The sequence below is a fragment of the Tamandua tetradactyla genome, chromosome 8 (assembly GCF_023851605.1).
Source record: "Tamandua tetradactyla isolate mTamTet1 chromosome 8, mTamTet1.pri, whole genome shotgun sequence".
Taxonomy (NCBI): Eukaryota; Metazoa; Chordata; class Mammalia; order Pilosa; family Myrmecophagidae; genus Tamandua; species Tamandua tetradactyla.
In genome coordinates, this window is record NC_135334.1 from 21,384,049 (window position 1) to 21,399,925 (window position 15,877).

The following is a 15,877-nucleotide window of genomic DNA, read 5'->3' on the forward strand; positions in this document are numbered from 1 at the left end:
TTAAACCCCAAAACACCAGGGTATACATTCTTCTCTAGTGCACATGGAACATTCTCCAGGATAGATCATATGCTGCGACACAAAATATGTGTCCCATAACACAAGCTTATATTATAAATTTAGTAAGATTTAAATTATCCAAAGCACTTTCTCTGACCACAATGCAATGAAGCTGTAAATTAATAATCACCAAAGAAGCAGAGCTTTCAGAAACACAGAGAGATTAAATAACACACTCTCTTTTTTTCAAAAATATTTTTTATTATATAATATAACATATATACAAAGCAAAGAAAGAAAAAGCAATAGTTTTCAAAGCACTCTTCAACAAGGTGCTACAGGACAGATCCCAGAGATTGTCATGGGCTACCATACCATCCTCTCAGATTTTTCCTTCTAGCTGCTCCAGAATACAGGAGGATAGAAGGAATAAATATTTTTTTTATCATCACAACCAACTTTTTTTTCCTTTTTATGTGAAAAATACCAATATACAGAAAGGTAGTACATTTCAAAGCACAGCATAACAATTAGTTGTAGAACAGATTTCAGAGTTTGGTACAGGTTACAATTCCACAATTTTAGGTTTTTACTTCTAGTGGCTCTAAGATACTGGAGACTAAAAGAAATATCAATTTAATGATTCAACAACCATATTCATTTGTTTAACCCTACCTTCTCTATATAACTCCACCATCACCTTTGATCTTTCTATCCCATTCTTTAGAGGTTAAACAACATACTCTTTTTATTTTTATTCATTTATTTTTAAACAACACATTCTTAAATAATCACTGGGTAAAAGAAGGAACTGCCTGAGAAATAAGTAAATATCTGGAGACGAATGATAATTAGAATACCACATATCAAAAGTTATGAGATGTGGCAAACGCTGTGCTGAGAGGAAATGTATTGCCCTAAATGCCTATATTAAAAAACAAGAATGGGGATGTAAGGGTATTTTTTCAGAGGTAGAATTCTCACTTGCCATGTGGGAGACCTGGGTTTGATTCTTGGCTCATACACTCCGCCCACCCCCCCCACCCCAATTTTTATTTTCAATAAATGGTGCTGCAATAATGGGATACTCACATGGAAAAAGAAGGAAATGTGATGTCCACCACACAGCATACAATAAAGAAAAAAAAAACAAGCAAAATTTGAGGATTTAACTGTTCACCTGGAAAATTTAGAGAAAGACAGTAAACTAACTACAAAGCAAATGAAAGAGAAATAATAAAGATCAAAGCAGAAGTAAATAAATTGGAGAACAATAAGAACAAAAAATAGAACCAATAAAACCAAAAGTTGTTAGTTTGAGAAAATCAATAAAATCAATATACCCCTACCTAGCCTGACAAAGTAAAAGAAAGCGGATGCAAATAAACACGATCAGAAATGAGAAGGGGAGAGTTACTATAGAACCTGAAGAAATTTTAAATATCATAATACTATGAACAATTATATGCAAATGAACCAGACAACTTAAATGAAAGGGACAAACTCCTATAAACATTCAAACTATCTATACACACTTGAGAAGAAATAGAAGATTTCAACAAACCAATTATAAGTAAAGAGATTGAATCAGTCATCAAAAATCTTCCCACAAAGAAACGCCCAGGACCCAACAGCTTCACAGGGGAATTTTATTTAACATTTCAAAAAGAACTAAAACAATCCTTCTCAAATTCTTCCAAAAAATTGAGGAAAAAGGAAATCTACCTAACTCATTTTATGAAGCTAACATCAATCTAATGCTGTGCCGGTTTGAAAGGATATATGTCCCCTAGAAAAGCCATGTTTTAATACAAATTCCATTTTGTAAAGGCAGCCATTTCTTCTAATCCGCATTCAGTACCGTATGTTTGAAACTGTAATTAGATCATCTTCCTGGAGATGTGATTTAATCAAGAGTGGTTGTTAAACTGGATTAGCTGGAGGCATGTCTCCACCCATTTGGGTGTGTCTTGATTAGTTTCTGAAATTCTATAAAAGAAGAAACACCTTGGAGAAAGAGAGATTTCTGAGAGAGCAGAGAATGACCCAGCCATGAGAAGCAGAGCACACCAGCCAGTGACTTTTGGAGATGAAGAAGGAAAATGCCTCCCGGTGAGCTTCATGAAACAGGAAGCCAGGAGAAGAAGCTAGCAGATGACGATGTATTTGCCATATGCCTTCCAGATGAGAGAGAAACCCTGACTGTGTTCACCATGTGCCTTTCCAGATGAGAGAGAAACTGTGTTTGCCATGTGCCCTTCCACTTGAGGGAGAAACCCTGAACTATCAGCCTTCTTGAATCAAGGCATCTTTCCCTGGATGCCTGTGATTAGATATTTCTACAGACTTGTTTAATTGGGACATTTTCTCAGCCTTAAAACTGTATACTAGCAACTTATTAATAAATTCCCCTTTTTAAAAGCCATTCGTTTCTGGTATATTGTATTTCAGCAGCTAGCAAACTAGAACAAATACCAAAACAGATAAAGATGCTATAAGAGAGGAAAACTACAGACCAATCTCCCTAATGAACACAGAAACAAAAATTCTCAAAAAAAATACTAGCAAATCGAATTCAACAACACATAAAAGAATTATGCATCACGACCAAGTGGGATTTATACCAGGTACCAGGAAGGTATGGTATGCAAGGGTGGTACAACAAAAGAAAATCAGTCAACATAATACAGCATATTAAATCAAAAGGAAAAAAATCATATGATCATATCAATTGATGCTGAAAATGCATTTGACAAAATTCAGCATCCTTTCCTGATAAAAACACTTCAAAAGGTAGGAATTGAAGGAAACTTCCTCAATACCATAAATGGCATATATGAAAAAACCAAAGCCAGCATCATAACTAATGGTGAGGGACCAAAGTAGTCCTCCTAAAATTGGGAAGGAGATAAGGACACCCACTGTCACCACTATTATTTACTAGAGGTCCTAGCTGGAGTGATTAGACAAGAGAAAGGAAGAAGCAAACCTTTCATTATTTGCAGATGACATGATCCAATACTTAGAAAACTCTTCAGAAATCTATGACAAAGCTACATGAGCTAATAAACAAAATTCAGTAAAGTGGCAGGATACAAGATTATTGCACAAAAATCGGTGAATTTCTATATATAAGTAATGACCTATCTGAGAAGACAGTTAAGGAAAAAAAAAATCCCATTCAAAATGAGTTCTATATCTAGGAATAAGTCTAATCAGGGATACACAGAAAACTACTTCGCTAAAAGAAATTAAAAATGACCTAAACAGATGGAAAGATATTCCATACTCATTGATAGGAATGTTGAATGTTGTTAAGATGTCAATTAAACCCAAATTGATACACAGAGTCAATACAATACCTAACAAAACCCCAACAACCCTATTTTGAAAACTTGGAAAAGCTAGGTATCAAATTTATTTGGAAGGGAAAGAGAACCTGAATAGCTAAAGATATCCTAAAAAAGAGGGAAGACTAACACTTCCTGACTCGAAAGCTTACTATAAAGCCACGTTGGTCAAAATAGCATGGTACTGGCACAAAGAAAGAAATATTGATCAATGGAATCGAATCAAGAGTACAGAGATAGACCACCAAATCTAGGAAAACTGATCTTCAATAAGGCCCCCAAATCCATTGAACTGGGAAAGAATAGTCTTTTTAATAAATGGGCATGGGAAAATTGGATATCAATCACCACATGAATGAAAGAGGACCCCTACCTTAGACCTTATAGAAAAATTAATTCAAAAATGGATTAAAGAACTAAATTAAGAGTCAGTACCATAAAACTTCTAGAAGGAACTGCAGGGAAAAATCTTCAAGATCTAGTAATAGGAGGTAACTTAAACTTTACACCTATAGCACACGCAGCAAAGAAAAAATAGATAAATAGGAATTCCTTAAAATCAAGAGCTTCTGTCCCTCAAAGGACTTTGTTATAAAGGTGAAGAAGCAGCCAACTCAATGGGAGAAAATATTTGGAAACTATACATCGGATAAAAGCTTGAGATCCTGTCTACATAAAGAAAATACACAGCCCAACAGCAAAAGAACAAACAACCCAATAATAAAATTTTTTTTTCTGAAAAGCAAACAAAAATGACTAAGAAGCACATGAAGAGATGATCATTTTCATTAGCTATAAAGGAAATTAAAATCAAGATGAGATATCACCTCACACCTATAAGAACGACTGTTATTAAACAAACAGAAAACTATAATGTTGGAAAGAATGTGGAGAAAATGGAATACTTATTCACTGTCGATGGGAATATATAATGCTGCAGCCGCTGTGGAAAACAATTTGGCCATTCTTCAGAAAACGAAATATGAGTTGCCCTATGATCCACCAATAACAATACTCGGTATATACCCAGAAGAGCTGAAAAACAGTGACATGAACAGACATTTGCAAACCAATGTTCATAGCAGCACTACCACAACTGCCAAAACATGGAAACAACCCAAGTACCCACCAACAGACGAGTGGATAAAAAAATGTGGTAGATACAATGAATATTATGTAGCAGTAAGACAAAATGAGGCCCCAAAGCATGTGACAACATGGATGAACCTTGAGTACACAATGCTGAGTAAAATAAGTCAGACATAAAAGCGCAGATATTACGAATTTACTGTTATGACTCTGGTAAAGGTAATCTCCAAGATTACACTGTAGACTATAGCAGACCTACAGGTATACAAAAGTAAGAGATGGAGGAAAATGCTACCCAATAAGGCAGAACTTTAATACAAGGGAACGGAGAGAAGTGATGGTAAATAACTACTGGGGTTATAGGCAACACTGCCAAATTGGAAGGTGAATATAATGGAAAAGGGAGGTATAGTGCCATGTTATTTATTTCATTGATTAAATCTACTATTATAAAAAATTTTTGCATGGACTATTTCAAATGTTTGATACTGGACAAAGAGTCAGTAATAGAGGAGAATAGGAGGAAAACTAAAGATGCATGCTATGGCCAACAGTTAACAGGAAGACTTCAACAGTACCACAGCATTATCAGGGGCAACTAATTGGGGGAAGGGACAAGAGATAAGGGGTAGTTTTGATTTGATATTTGGTGACACTAAGTTTGTCAGTTCATTGTCTCTACGGACTAATGAAAATTGTCTAAAATTGAAAGCGCTGCTGACTGCACAACCAAGTGAGGATACTGTAAGACATGGTTTATTTGTCTGGACATTATCCATGAAGCCAATAGATGGAAGGAGCCAAGAGCACAAGAAGTAAGAAGCAAAATGGTGAACTGCGATACACTTATATGATGGAATATGGTGCGGCTACAAAAAGGAAAACACAAGAGGCACGCAACGAACTGAATAAATTTTGGGGACAATGTGTTGTAAAATTAAGCCAGAAACCAAAGAAAAAATATGCTAAGGTTTCTTTCAGAAAATATAAGAAAATTGTAGCCTAGATTGTAAGCCCTTAACAGGAACAACACTTAATCTAAAGTTTTAAATGTATTCTAGATTCTGAGACACTGAGATATATATGTATCAGCTGGTATTTCCCTGGAACTTTGACCAACTTTGTCACACTTTAAACCCAGAAATGCAGTGCTGCAGACCTGAAAGTTGGTATAGCTATATATAATATCAGTTAAAGTAACAGAAAAAGACATCAGGCCTCAATTAAGAGATAAAAATGAAACCAATCTGGCTGGGACTAAGGTAAATCAGAATAAGGGCAAAAGATGATAATGTACATGCTCTAGACTTACACCTACTATGAGACCAAAAGCAGAGGTTTATTATGTCTAAACCCTAAATTTTCGGTAACATATAATCAAAATCAACCTGTGTGGACAACTCATTTAAACAACCCAAACTCCTGGAGTCCAGAACAGTTCCTTGCATAGCTTAATGTAATACCAGGATATATCTTAGACAATGGTGGGCTGATAATTAATAAGCATTGGTAGATATGATCCTGAAATTCTGTTGCTCAATATATACCTGCAGGAACTGAGTGTGTGGACACGAATGGACATTTGCACACTGGTGTTTATGGCAGGAGTGTTCACGATTCATAAAGGATGGAGGTGGCCTAAGGGTACAAGGAATGGAAGGGGGCACTATGGCCAAAAGAAGGAACAAAGTTGCCAGGCATGCAACTAGGTGTATGAACCTTAAGGACTGTATGTTGAATGAAATGTGAGGAACAAAAAGACAAATATGATAATGCCTCAATCATATAACTGTAATATAAAAACTCAGTGAACTGAAGTCAAGAATATGGGTTATCGGTTGGGGCCTATTGTAAAGGTCCTAGTAAAGACTCTAACAGCAGTCACATATATTCAGGAGGTGTAAATTATTTCTAAATTCTGACATACTGAGCTGTTTGTACATAACCTGGTCATTCCCAGTAACTTTGGGTATTTATGTGATACCTGAAGCTAGGCCAGTCAGCAGTACTCTACTCAGGAACTGTTCAAAAAAAGGTGAAAAAGTGATGAGACTTCAAGTAGATATGAATGAAGCTCATCTGGATAGGACCAAGGTAAATCAGAATATAGGGAAAAGGATAATATTGTCCATATCTTAAAACTTCAACTTTTGTGTGGGACCAAAGGGAGAGATGTTTATTTGGTGAAAAATTTATATTTTTGGCAGTACATTACCTAATTTAACTTGTACAGTCAGTTTAGTTGAACACCAAAAGTACATGGAATATTGAATAGGGTGTCAGAGTCTGTTGGTTTGTTCAGGTTAGTGTGATACCCTGATACCTCCCAGAGTAAATTGGGCAGTGTAGAAAGAAGCATTTGCAAAGCCCCCTTGGGGGTCTGGAGAAAAGGGGTAAATATTTAACTTCCCCATTAGGAGAATTTCTGATATTCTTGTAAGCAGTGTAGACAACCAAATCAATAGGCTGAGCCCTCAATCTCGCCCCTATGAAACTTATTCCTGGAAATGAGGCCTCAAAGTCACCCACAGAGAATCTCTTTTGTTACTCAGATGTGGCCTCTGTTTCTAAGCCAACTCAGGAGCTGAGCTCAGTGTCCTACCCCCTTCATGGGACATGACTCTGAGGGGTGCAAATCTCTCTGGAAACATGTGACAGAATTCCCAGGAAGAGCTGGGACCTTGCATCAAGGGACTGAGAAAGTCTTCTTGACCAAAAGGGGGAAGAGAGAAATAAGACAAAGTTTTAGCAGCTAAGAGATTTCAAACAGAGTCGAAAGGTTATCCTGAGGTTATTCTTCTGTATTATATAGATATTCCTTTTTAGCTTATGTTATATTAGAGTGGGTAGAGGAGATTACCTGAAACTGTTGAGCCTTGATTCTTGAAAACAACTGTGTAAAGATAAAACTTACAATGTGACTGTGTGATTAGGAAAACCTTCTGTCTGATGTTCCTTTTATCCAGGGTATGGACAGGTGAGTAAAAAAAAAAATATGGATAAAAAATAAATAAGATGGGGGATAAGGGGTAAAATAAATTGGGTAGATGGAAAACTAGTGGTCAATGAGAGGGAGGGGCAAGGGGCATAGTATGTATGAGTTTTTTCTTTTTATTTCTTTTTCTGGAGTGATGCGAATGGTTTAAAAATTATTATGGTTATGAATACACAATTATGTGATGATATAGTGAGCCACTGATTTTACACTATGTATATGCAATGTATGTGTGTGAAGAATTGTCAAGAAAAATATTTTTAAAAACAAACAAACAGTGGTTCAGCAGTAGAATGCTTACCTTTCATGAGGGAGACCCAGGTTCGATTCCTGGACCATGCACCCAAAACAAACCAACAAACAAAAAGTATTGCTGGAGTCCCTTGAGGGTTGGAAGGGAAAAAATGGAACCATTAAACATTCCCATCTGGAAAACGCTGTGTACCATTTCAACCACTGGGGACTCCCAAGAAAATAGGCCAAACCCCAGATTTTGGGGCTTGCCTTATGAAACTTACTTCTATAGTAGAGAAGCTAAGACTACCTATAACGAGGTCTAAGAGTTGCTTCTAGGAAACCTCATATGTTGCTCATATGTGGGCTCTCTCTCCCTTTAAGTCCAACTCTGCAAGGAAAATTATTACCCTCTCCCCTATATGGGACATGACATTCAGGGATGAAAATCTCCCTGACAAGGAGAGGCATGACTCCCAAGGATGAGTTTGTCCCTGGCACTGTGGGATCAACTATGCCTTCCTGGCCAAAAGGGGGGAAAGAAGTGTAATAAAGTAAGACATCAGTGGCTTAGAGAGATGATAAAATAAAGTCAAAAGGCCATTCTGTCCAGAGTGATGCCTTGATGAATCCCAGAGTGATTTGATCAGTGAGTGGAAAAGTATTTGCAAAGTCCCTTCGGGGAATGGTGAGAACGAGGAGAAATTCAACTTCCCCAAGTTGAATTCTTGATATTCTCACAAGTAGTGGGGACAACCAAAGTTACAGGCTGGGCCCCCAGTCTTGGGGTTTGTTCATATGAAACTTAAACCCACAAAGGATAGGTCAAGTCTACTTAAAATTTAGGCCTAAGAGTCACCCCGAAGAGAGCCTCTTTTGTTGCTCAGGTGTGGCCTCTCTCTCCAGCCAACACAACAAGCAAACTCACCAGTCCTCCCCCTGTCTGTGTGGGACATGACTCCCAGGAGTGTGGACCTTCCTGGCAACGTGGGATAGAAATCCTAGAATGAGCTGAGACTCAGCAACAAGGGATTGAGAGGACCTTCTCGACCAAAAGGGGGAAGAGTGAAATGAGACTAATTGTCAATGGCTGAGAGATTCCAGAGTCGAGAGGTTATCCTGGAGGTTATTCTTACGCATTAAGTAGATATCACCTTGTTATTCAAGATGTAATGGAGAAGCTGGAGGGAACTGCCTGAAGATGTAGAGCTATGTTCCAGTAGCCAAGTTTCTTGATGATGATTGAATAATGATATAGCTTTCACAATGTGACTGTGTGATTGTGAAAACCTTGTGTCTAATGCTCCTTTTATTTATCTACCTTGTCAACAGATGAGTAGAACATATGGAATTAAAATAAATAATAGGGGGAACAAATGTTAAAATAAATTTAGTCTGAAATGCTAGTGATTGATGAAAGCGAGGGGTAAGGGGGAAAAAAAAGGCTATTCTGGAGGCTACTCCCATGCAACCTTCAGTGAGATAGTGCTAACTGCCACGGTTTGCTAAACCCCAAGACAACATCTCTCCTCTTAATGTTTAAGAACACCTAGGGCTCAAACTGAGAGGCTATAAAAGTTTCATGCACTAAGTCTGCTTTCCTGGAACCTATAATTTTCAGAGGGTTCCAAGGCCAGATAAATCCTGAAACTCAGAGAGACCAGCCTGTCCAAGATTATCAACTAATTACATCCCCCTACCTTTCAGTGTCAACACCCGTTTTCAACATGAAAGTCAGAACGGGCATTGTCTAAGATCCCTATAAACTGGGAGAAGGATCAAAGGAGAAGGAGGAGTTGTAAAAGAGAAAATAGGATTTAACAAATGAGTAAGACTGCTCAAAAGATGGTTCTTTTACCCTGCAGTGCTTTAGAGCAGCTGAATGGTAACCCATAATAAACTCTGAAATCAGTTCTGTAACTAACTGTTGAAGTGTACTTTGAAAATTATTGCTTTTTCTTTCTTTTCTTTTTACATGTTATATTCTACACAAAAAACGTTTTTAAGAAAGAGAAAAATACAGTAATTCATATAAAATGCTGTTTTGCATTTGCATTCCCAACAGGAAATAACACTGACGAAACATAGGCAAATATATATTACAAGCACTTACGTAAGATGACAGCAAAAACAACCATCCCTCTATTTGGCCCTATCATTAGTGCTGGGTAGTAAATGAGGGAAAAGAAAGCCTTCATAATCTTTAGCTATTTCCTTTCCTCATGGTTAAAAAAAAACGGGCTCCATGTCAGCTGACAATGCAGCATGAGTAGCTAAACACCTCAAGAATTAAGAAAGTCAAAAGTTATTAGTGAAGCTTTCACTTCTTCATCAATATCTATACTATATTACACATATCATATAGCATATCCTCCAAATGATTTTTCCTTAAAAGAATCTCATATCTATATCTTCCTTTTCATTCTACTTACCACTTTCAAACCCAAATTTATTAAAAATAATTTTCAAATCGCCCTCCCACCTTTCAATTTTTATCTCACCAAATCCTTCTTTTTTGGCTGTACCATTTTATTTATTTTATTTTTTGGTAATTTTTTTTTAATTTAAGAAAATAAACAATACACTTAGACCCACCAACAATGGATATCTTCGTTAGCTTAACCATAGGCATATTTGAATAAAGTATTTATACAATCATTATAAAGCGTGTGTTTGTGCAGTAGGTTTCAGAGACCAATTCACCAAATCCTTTTCCCATTACCACTGTACAATCTTAAAATACTGACCAGCTAAAAATTATTAAGTTCTCGTGTCATCTAATTTTACTCTCTTGCATGACTTTCACAGGAATTTCTAATCTGGTATTCCTAACCAACAGCATTTCCCATGATACCCTAACAGGTAAAGCCGCTGTTCTAATTAGATTCATTTCCTCAGTGTTTCTTGCATGCAACAACTATTCCTACTTCCACACCTTCGTTTTGCTTCCCCAAACTGGAAGAACCTCTCTATCTATTTTGATCTCTCCCCCTTCTCAGTTCTAAAGTACAAAGGGCTGAGTTAATCATATGCTTGGTTCACAGCGCAACATCATAACTGATTCCTGCAAGGCCCCCTTGCTTTGTTATATTTACACCTTTTTATTTCAACACATAATAGAGTTTCAGAAAAAAAGAAAAACACAAATGTCAAAGAAATGATTACAGAAACAATAAAAGAACATCTCCAAGACCTAAGGGACATAAATATCCACACTGAAAGGGTTCACTGAATATCCAGTCCGATGAAGGAAAAGAAGCCCATAACAAACAAGCAAATAAAAATTAAAATTCAGAAAATCAAAGATAACAAAAATATATCAAAAGATTCTAAGGTAGAGGGAAAGGGGACACCAAATAAAAATATACTAGAAGCTAAAGTCGGAGATACTAACATAGGCTGAATCATTCAACTAAGAATTCTATAACTAGTCAATTCAAGTTTGAGGATGGAATAAAGACATGTTAAGGGAAGAAAGTCTCAAAAAATCTACCTAATACAGTTTTTCACCGAAAGCTATTTTAAAGACAAGCTCCACCAAAACCAGGTAGTATGAGTATTTCTTTCGGATACGTGCCTAGAAAAGGAACTAATTCAAACTGTAGACATTATACATTTTCACAGATGTCAAACTGTCCTACAAAAAGATAGAACAAATTTGTCCCTACAACAACACCAAATGTGAGTACCTGTTTCTCCACAACGAGGATCATTCATCTTTAAAATTTTATTAAGGAAAAAAAAAAGGATTTTAATTTCAAAAAAATACATTCATATGTGAACGAACACTTCTTTATCTCTGTTAATAAAGCACATTATTTAGCTTCCCTAATATTCCAGGAGTTATTAGTCAATTCTCATGAATGAACAGACAATAATCTATGCAAGAACATAAAATTGCTTTAAGAGTCAAAGAAGTCTCTTAAAATAGAACCAAAGAACCTATTTTAACTGTCCCAAACCAATCAGTATCAATTTTTTAAAAACCAAGAATGTGCCACTCAAATAGTCTCGATTCCCTCAACTATCCATTAGTGATCTAGTACTCATAAATTTATAAAACCCTGTTCTGAAACGCTTTCAATTCCAGTCAGTTACTGAAAGTAAGTATATATTCAACTCTGAGTGGTTAATTACAAATAAGAAACAGATCTTGCTTTTTAATAACTTATAATGGGAAATATTTTAAAGAAAATATTATAAAAAAACAAGACCCCAGAAATATCTGGCCAAGCCTAGACTATATGTGTACAAGCATGTATGAGATGGAGGTGGGGGGAGCAGGGTGCAGTAAGGTAAAGTTTCCTTGGAGGTGAAGACAGAGCTAAATTACATAGAAACTACTCAGATAAAGCAGCAAAAAAATCTAAGTGGTTTAACCTTGTTAGCCTATAAAATACAAGGTGGAGAGGAGTATTAGGTCAAAGAGTCTGGAAAGGAGAATGGACTTAACCATTATAACCCATTAAGTAACGAGAAGCCATCAAGAGTATGAAGCAGTGGGAGGGGGCTCTGCAATATCCACTTCCCAGTAAAGCAATTCCAAATTTGAGGCAAAGGAATGAGGTGATCACATCTATGTTGTAGATCAATCTCCACTGAAATAAGGCAGTGGCACTGGGGATACAGAGCAGGAAATACACTGGAAATAACCATTTAAGAGATTAAATCCATACTTTGAACCTATATTTATTGAGTACCTTCTATGTACCAGGCGGTCAAGTGGTGATATAAAACAGCTGCTTTGAACCAAAGGAAAGAATCTCATGAATTTTTAACACATTATAAATTGTAAAATCTATAGCATATTAGACCCTTTCGTTTGTCTAAAATCTTCAAGGATTGTCTTAACTTCTAAGCATTTATTGAATAAATCCCTAATTTACCCTCTGATGTAATCGAATTTGATCACATTACTTTTTTCCCCCACCTACCTCCTACCGCCCTCCAATCACTTTAGTTGACATTTATTTGGTTAACAAGGCCTCCTTCCCCCCCGCAACCTGATTTTTTAATACCAGGATTTCATTCAGAAAAAAGACAAGAATAACATATACTAGACACAGTAGCAAAAATAGGGTCCAACTTTTATCCCCATTGTTTTCGAGCCAAGTTATCTGAATAAAGCCCCAGTCTCAAGAGATTAACAATAAAAGCATGGGTTCTAAAGCCAGCAGTTCTGGCTGCAAATCCTGGTTCAGCTTAATAGCTGCATGATCACAGCAAATTTTTTTAACCTCTCTGTGCCCTGGTTTCTTCATCTGTTCAATGAAGACAGTAACAGTACCTACTCATAGGGTTGTTTATATGATTATATGAGTTAAAACAGGTGCTTAGCATGGTATATATCATATAGCAAATAAACAATAAACACTATTACTACTCTATGTACTTTAAATGTCATTAAGGGGTCTAGTGCCTTAGAAAACAACTCATGATGGATTTTGCCAGTCTCCCAAACTGCAGCCTTACCTTGGCACCAGCCAATTCTTTCATCATGAAGAGGGAATCATCAGCTCGTTCATCATCATCATCATCATAATTAGGTGAGGGAGCTCCCTCTGCTCCTTGCCTCAACAGGCTTCCACTTCCTCTAGGATCAAATGGATCTACCACGATAGGCTCGGTACCTTTAATTTCACATCGGCAGAAAGGACAGCCTTGACCTTCTGATTCCTGCAGAGGAAACAGGGGATGGTAACAGACATATATGAAAGTACTTAAAAGTTTTGTGTTCGCTAGAGAATACAAACACATTTCCCAGAGATGAAAATGAATTTAAATGTTTAAAACCTACCCCCACCAACCAGGCCATTTTTTATATCTGCAAAAGATACATAATACCCATTCCTTCGGAGTGATTATATATAGCTGAGAAAATACATTGTTTGGATCAATACCTGCCAGGACGTAAGACAGGATGTGCACATGAGGTGGCCACAAGGTTCAATCTTTACATCCTTGTCATTTTCAGCACATATTTTACAAAGTTGGAATGTGGAGCCCATCTCACAGTACAATTCATATTGTTCCTGTGATTTAAAAGAATTAAAAGATTACTCAGTCTACTGCAAATATTTGCTGAATGAATGTATGATTGCAACCATGGATGCTAAAACCAGGAAAATGCAAGAATCCTACTTTCTATGCAAAGTTTGCTTGTATCGAAATGTCATAACAGTGGTCAGTATTCTTCCATTAAACCAGAAGGCATCTAGTCCTGGTCCTGTTTTAATCTGGGTGGTTTAAAGATAAATCACACATATTACTCAGTTTGGAAGCATACAAATTCATTAATCTAGTCGATGGTTTCAAATAAGTGCTCCATCACTTAATACAATTACACTGTCAGTTTCATAAAATAATACAGAAAAATCTGGCAGCTTCTCATGGATTTAAGGATATGGTTATAATGTAAAACAAAACTCACCTGTGTCACTTTGATGTGGTCTTGGGGAGTTGGTTCACACAAGCCTGTCAGGTCAGGATTTTGATTTCGTCCATCAGGAAACAAATAGCTGAAAAACAGTAACCAAACCTGGGGTTTTACTGAAGCCAATTTATAGACAAATGACATCTAGGGATTCCTTCATTCTAAAAGGGCAACTCTGTATTAGTACAAAGATAAATCTTACAATACCTCAACAAAAAAAACCAAACAAAAACACTCCACAACAGTTCTAAGAAGATATTCTCCAAACACTGATATTCCTTCTCCAGGGCACAATGCTATAAACTTATTTTTTAATCAAGGGGTTAGCCAACTTTTTCTGTAAAGGGCCAAAGAATAAATGTTTCAGGCTTTGTGGACCAAATAGTTTGTTACATATTCTTCTTTGGTTGTTAAAATAAAAGCCATTCTACCCAGAGACTATGTCAAACATTAGGGACACCCAAATCAACAGGCCAAGCCCCTGATCATGAGGCATGCTCTTGTGAAGCTTATGTATGTAGTAGAGAAATTTAGCATACCTATAGGGGTGCCTAAGAGTTACTTCTGGAAGACTGCTTTTGTTGTTCAGATGTGGCCTCTATTTGCTCTAAGCCCAACTCTGCAAGTGAAACCACTGCCCATCCTGCAACATGGCACAGGACATCAAGGGGTGAAAGTCTCCCTGGCAGCAAGGGAGATGACTCTCTTGGCCCTGGCACTGTGGGATCAACAATGCTATCATGACCAGAAGGGGAAAAAGAAGTCTAACAAATAAGGTATCAGTAGCTCAGAGAGTTCAAATAGAGTCAGGAGGCTACTCTGGAGGTCATCTTATGCATACTTCAGTTAGACATTACTACCTATCATAACTTGCCAAACTTCAACCATACCATTCCAGCCAATCCTAAAGAACACCGAGGGTGTTATGTAAGATTCTGCAAAGGTTCCTTGCACTAGGGTAACATTGCAAAATCTACAACCTACAGATGGGTCCCTGGAACAGGTAAGTCCTGAAATGTAGAGGGGCCAACCTCTGCAGAACACTGACTATTTCTATTCCCCTATCCCATATTATCAACAGTCCCTTCCAAAATGAAAAAGTTAAAATGGGCATAGCCCAAATGCCCCTCAAGAGTGGGAGAAAGATCAAAGATGATGGTGGAGTTATACAGAGAAGCTAGGGTTAAACAAATGAGTATGACTGTTGAATCATTAAATTGATATCTCTTTTAGTCTCCAGTACCTTAGAGCGGCTGGAAGTAAAAACCTAAAATTATGGAATTATAACCCATACCAAACTCTGAAATCTGTTCACAATTAATTGTTGCAATACACTTTAAAATTCATTGTTTTTTTGTTTATATTTTTCACAAAAAGAAAAAAGAAAAAAAAAAGGAGAAGGAGGAGTATAACAGAAGATAGGATTTAACAAATGAGTAGGACTACTGAACCATTATATTGATATTTCTTTTGGTCTCCAGTGCCTTAGAGCAGCCAGAAGAAAAAACGAAAAATTGTGGAACTGTAGCCCATACCAAACTTTAAAATCTGTTCTATAACTACTTGTTAAAATGATTTTGGAAATTTATTGGTTTTTTTGTATATATGTTACATTTCACACACACACACAAAAGTTAAAAACAACAACAAACGTTCTAGCTTGCAGGATATAAAAAACAGGCTGTCCACAGCTTGCAGACCCATTTTTAGGATAATGATGGCCACAAAAACACATATTTCTTAATTTAAACTGCATTTGTTTTTTGACCAAAGACC

The 15,877-nt window shown here is 36.7% G+C and overlaps 1 protein-coding gene across 4 annotated transcripts in view; it reads right to left on the reverse strand.

The window, feature by feature from the left end:
• CBL (Cbl proto-oncogene) overlaps positions 1–15,877 on the reverse strand; it is a 179,965-nt gene that overhangs the window by 24,894 nt on the left and 139,194 nt on the right. For all 4 annotated transcript variants that reach the window (XM_077112671.1, XM_077112670.1, XM_077112672.1 and 1 more), the window contains 3 exons: positions 14,099–14,186; positions 13,569–13,700; positions 13,141–13,344 (listed from right to left, as the gene is read on the reverse strand). In XM_077112671.1, the coding sequence (XP_076968786.1) occupies positions 13,141–13,344; positions 13,569–13,700; positions 14,099–14,186 (424 nt within the window). The remainder of the gene's footprint in view (positions 1–13,140; positions 13,345–13,568; positions 13,701–14,098; positions 14,187–15,877) is intronic.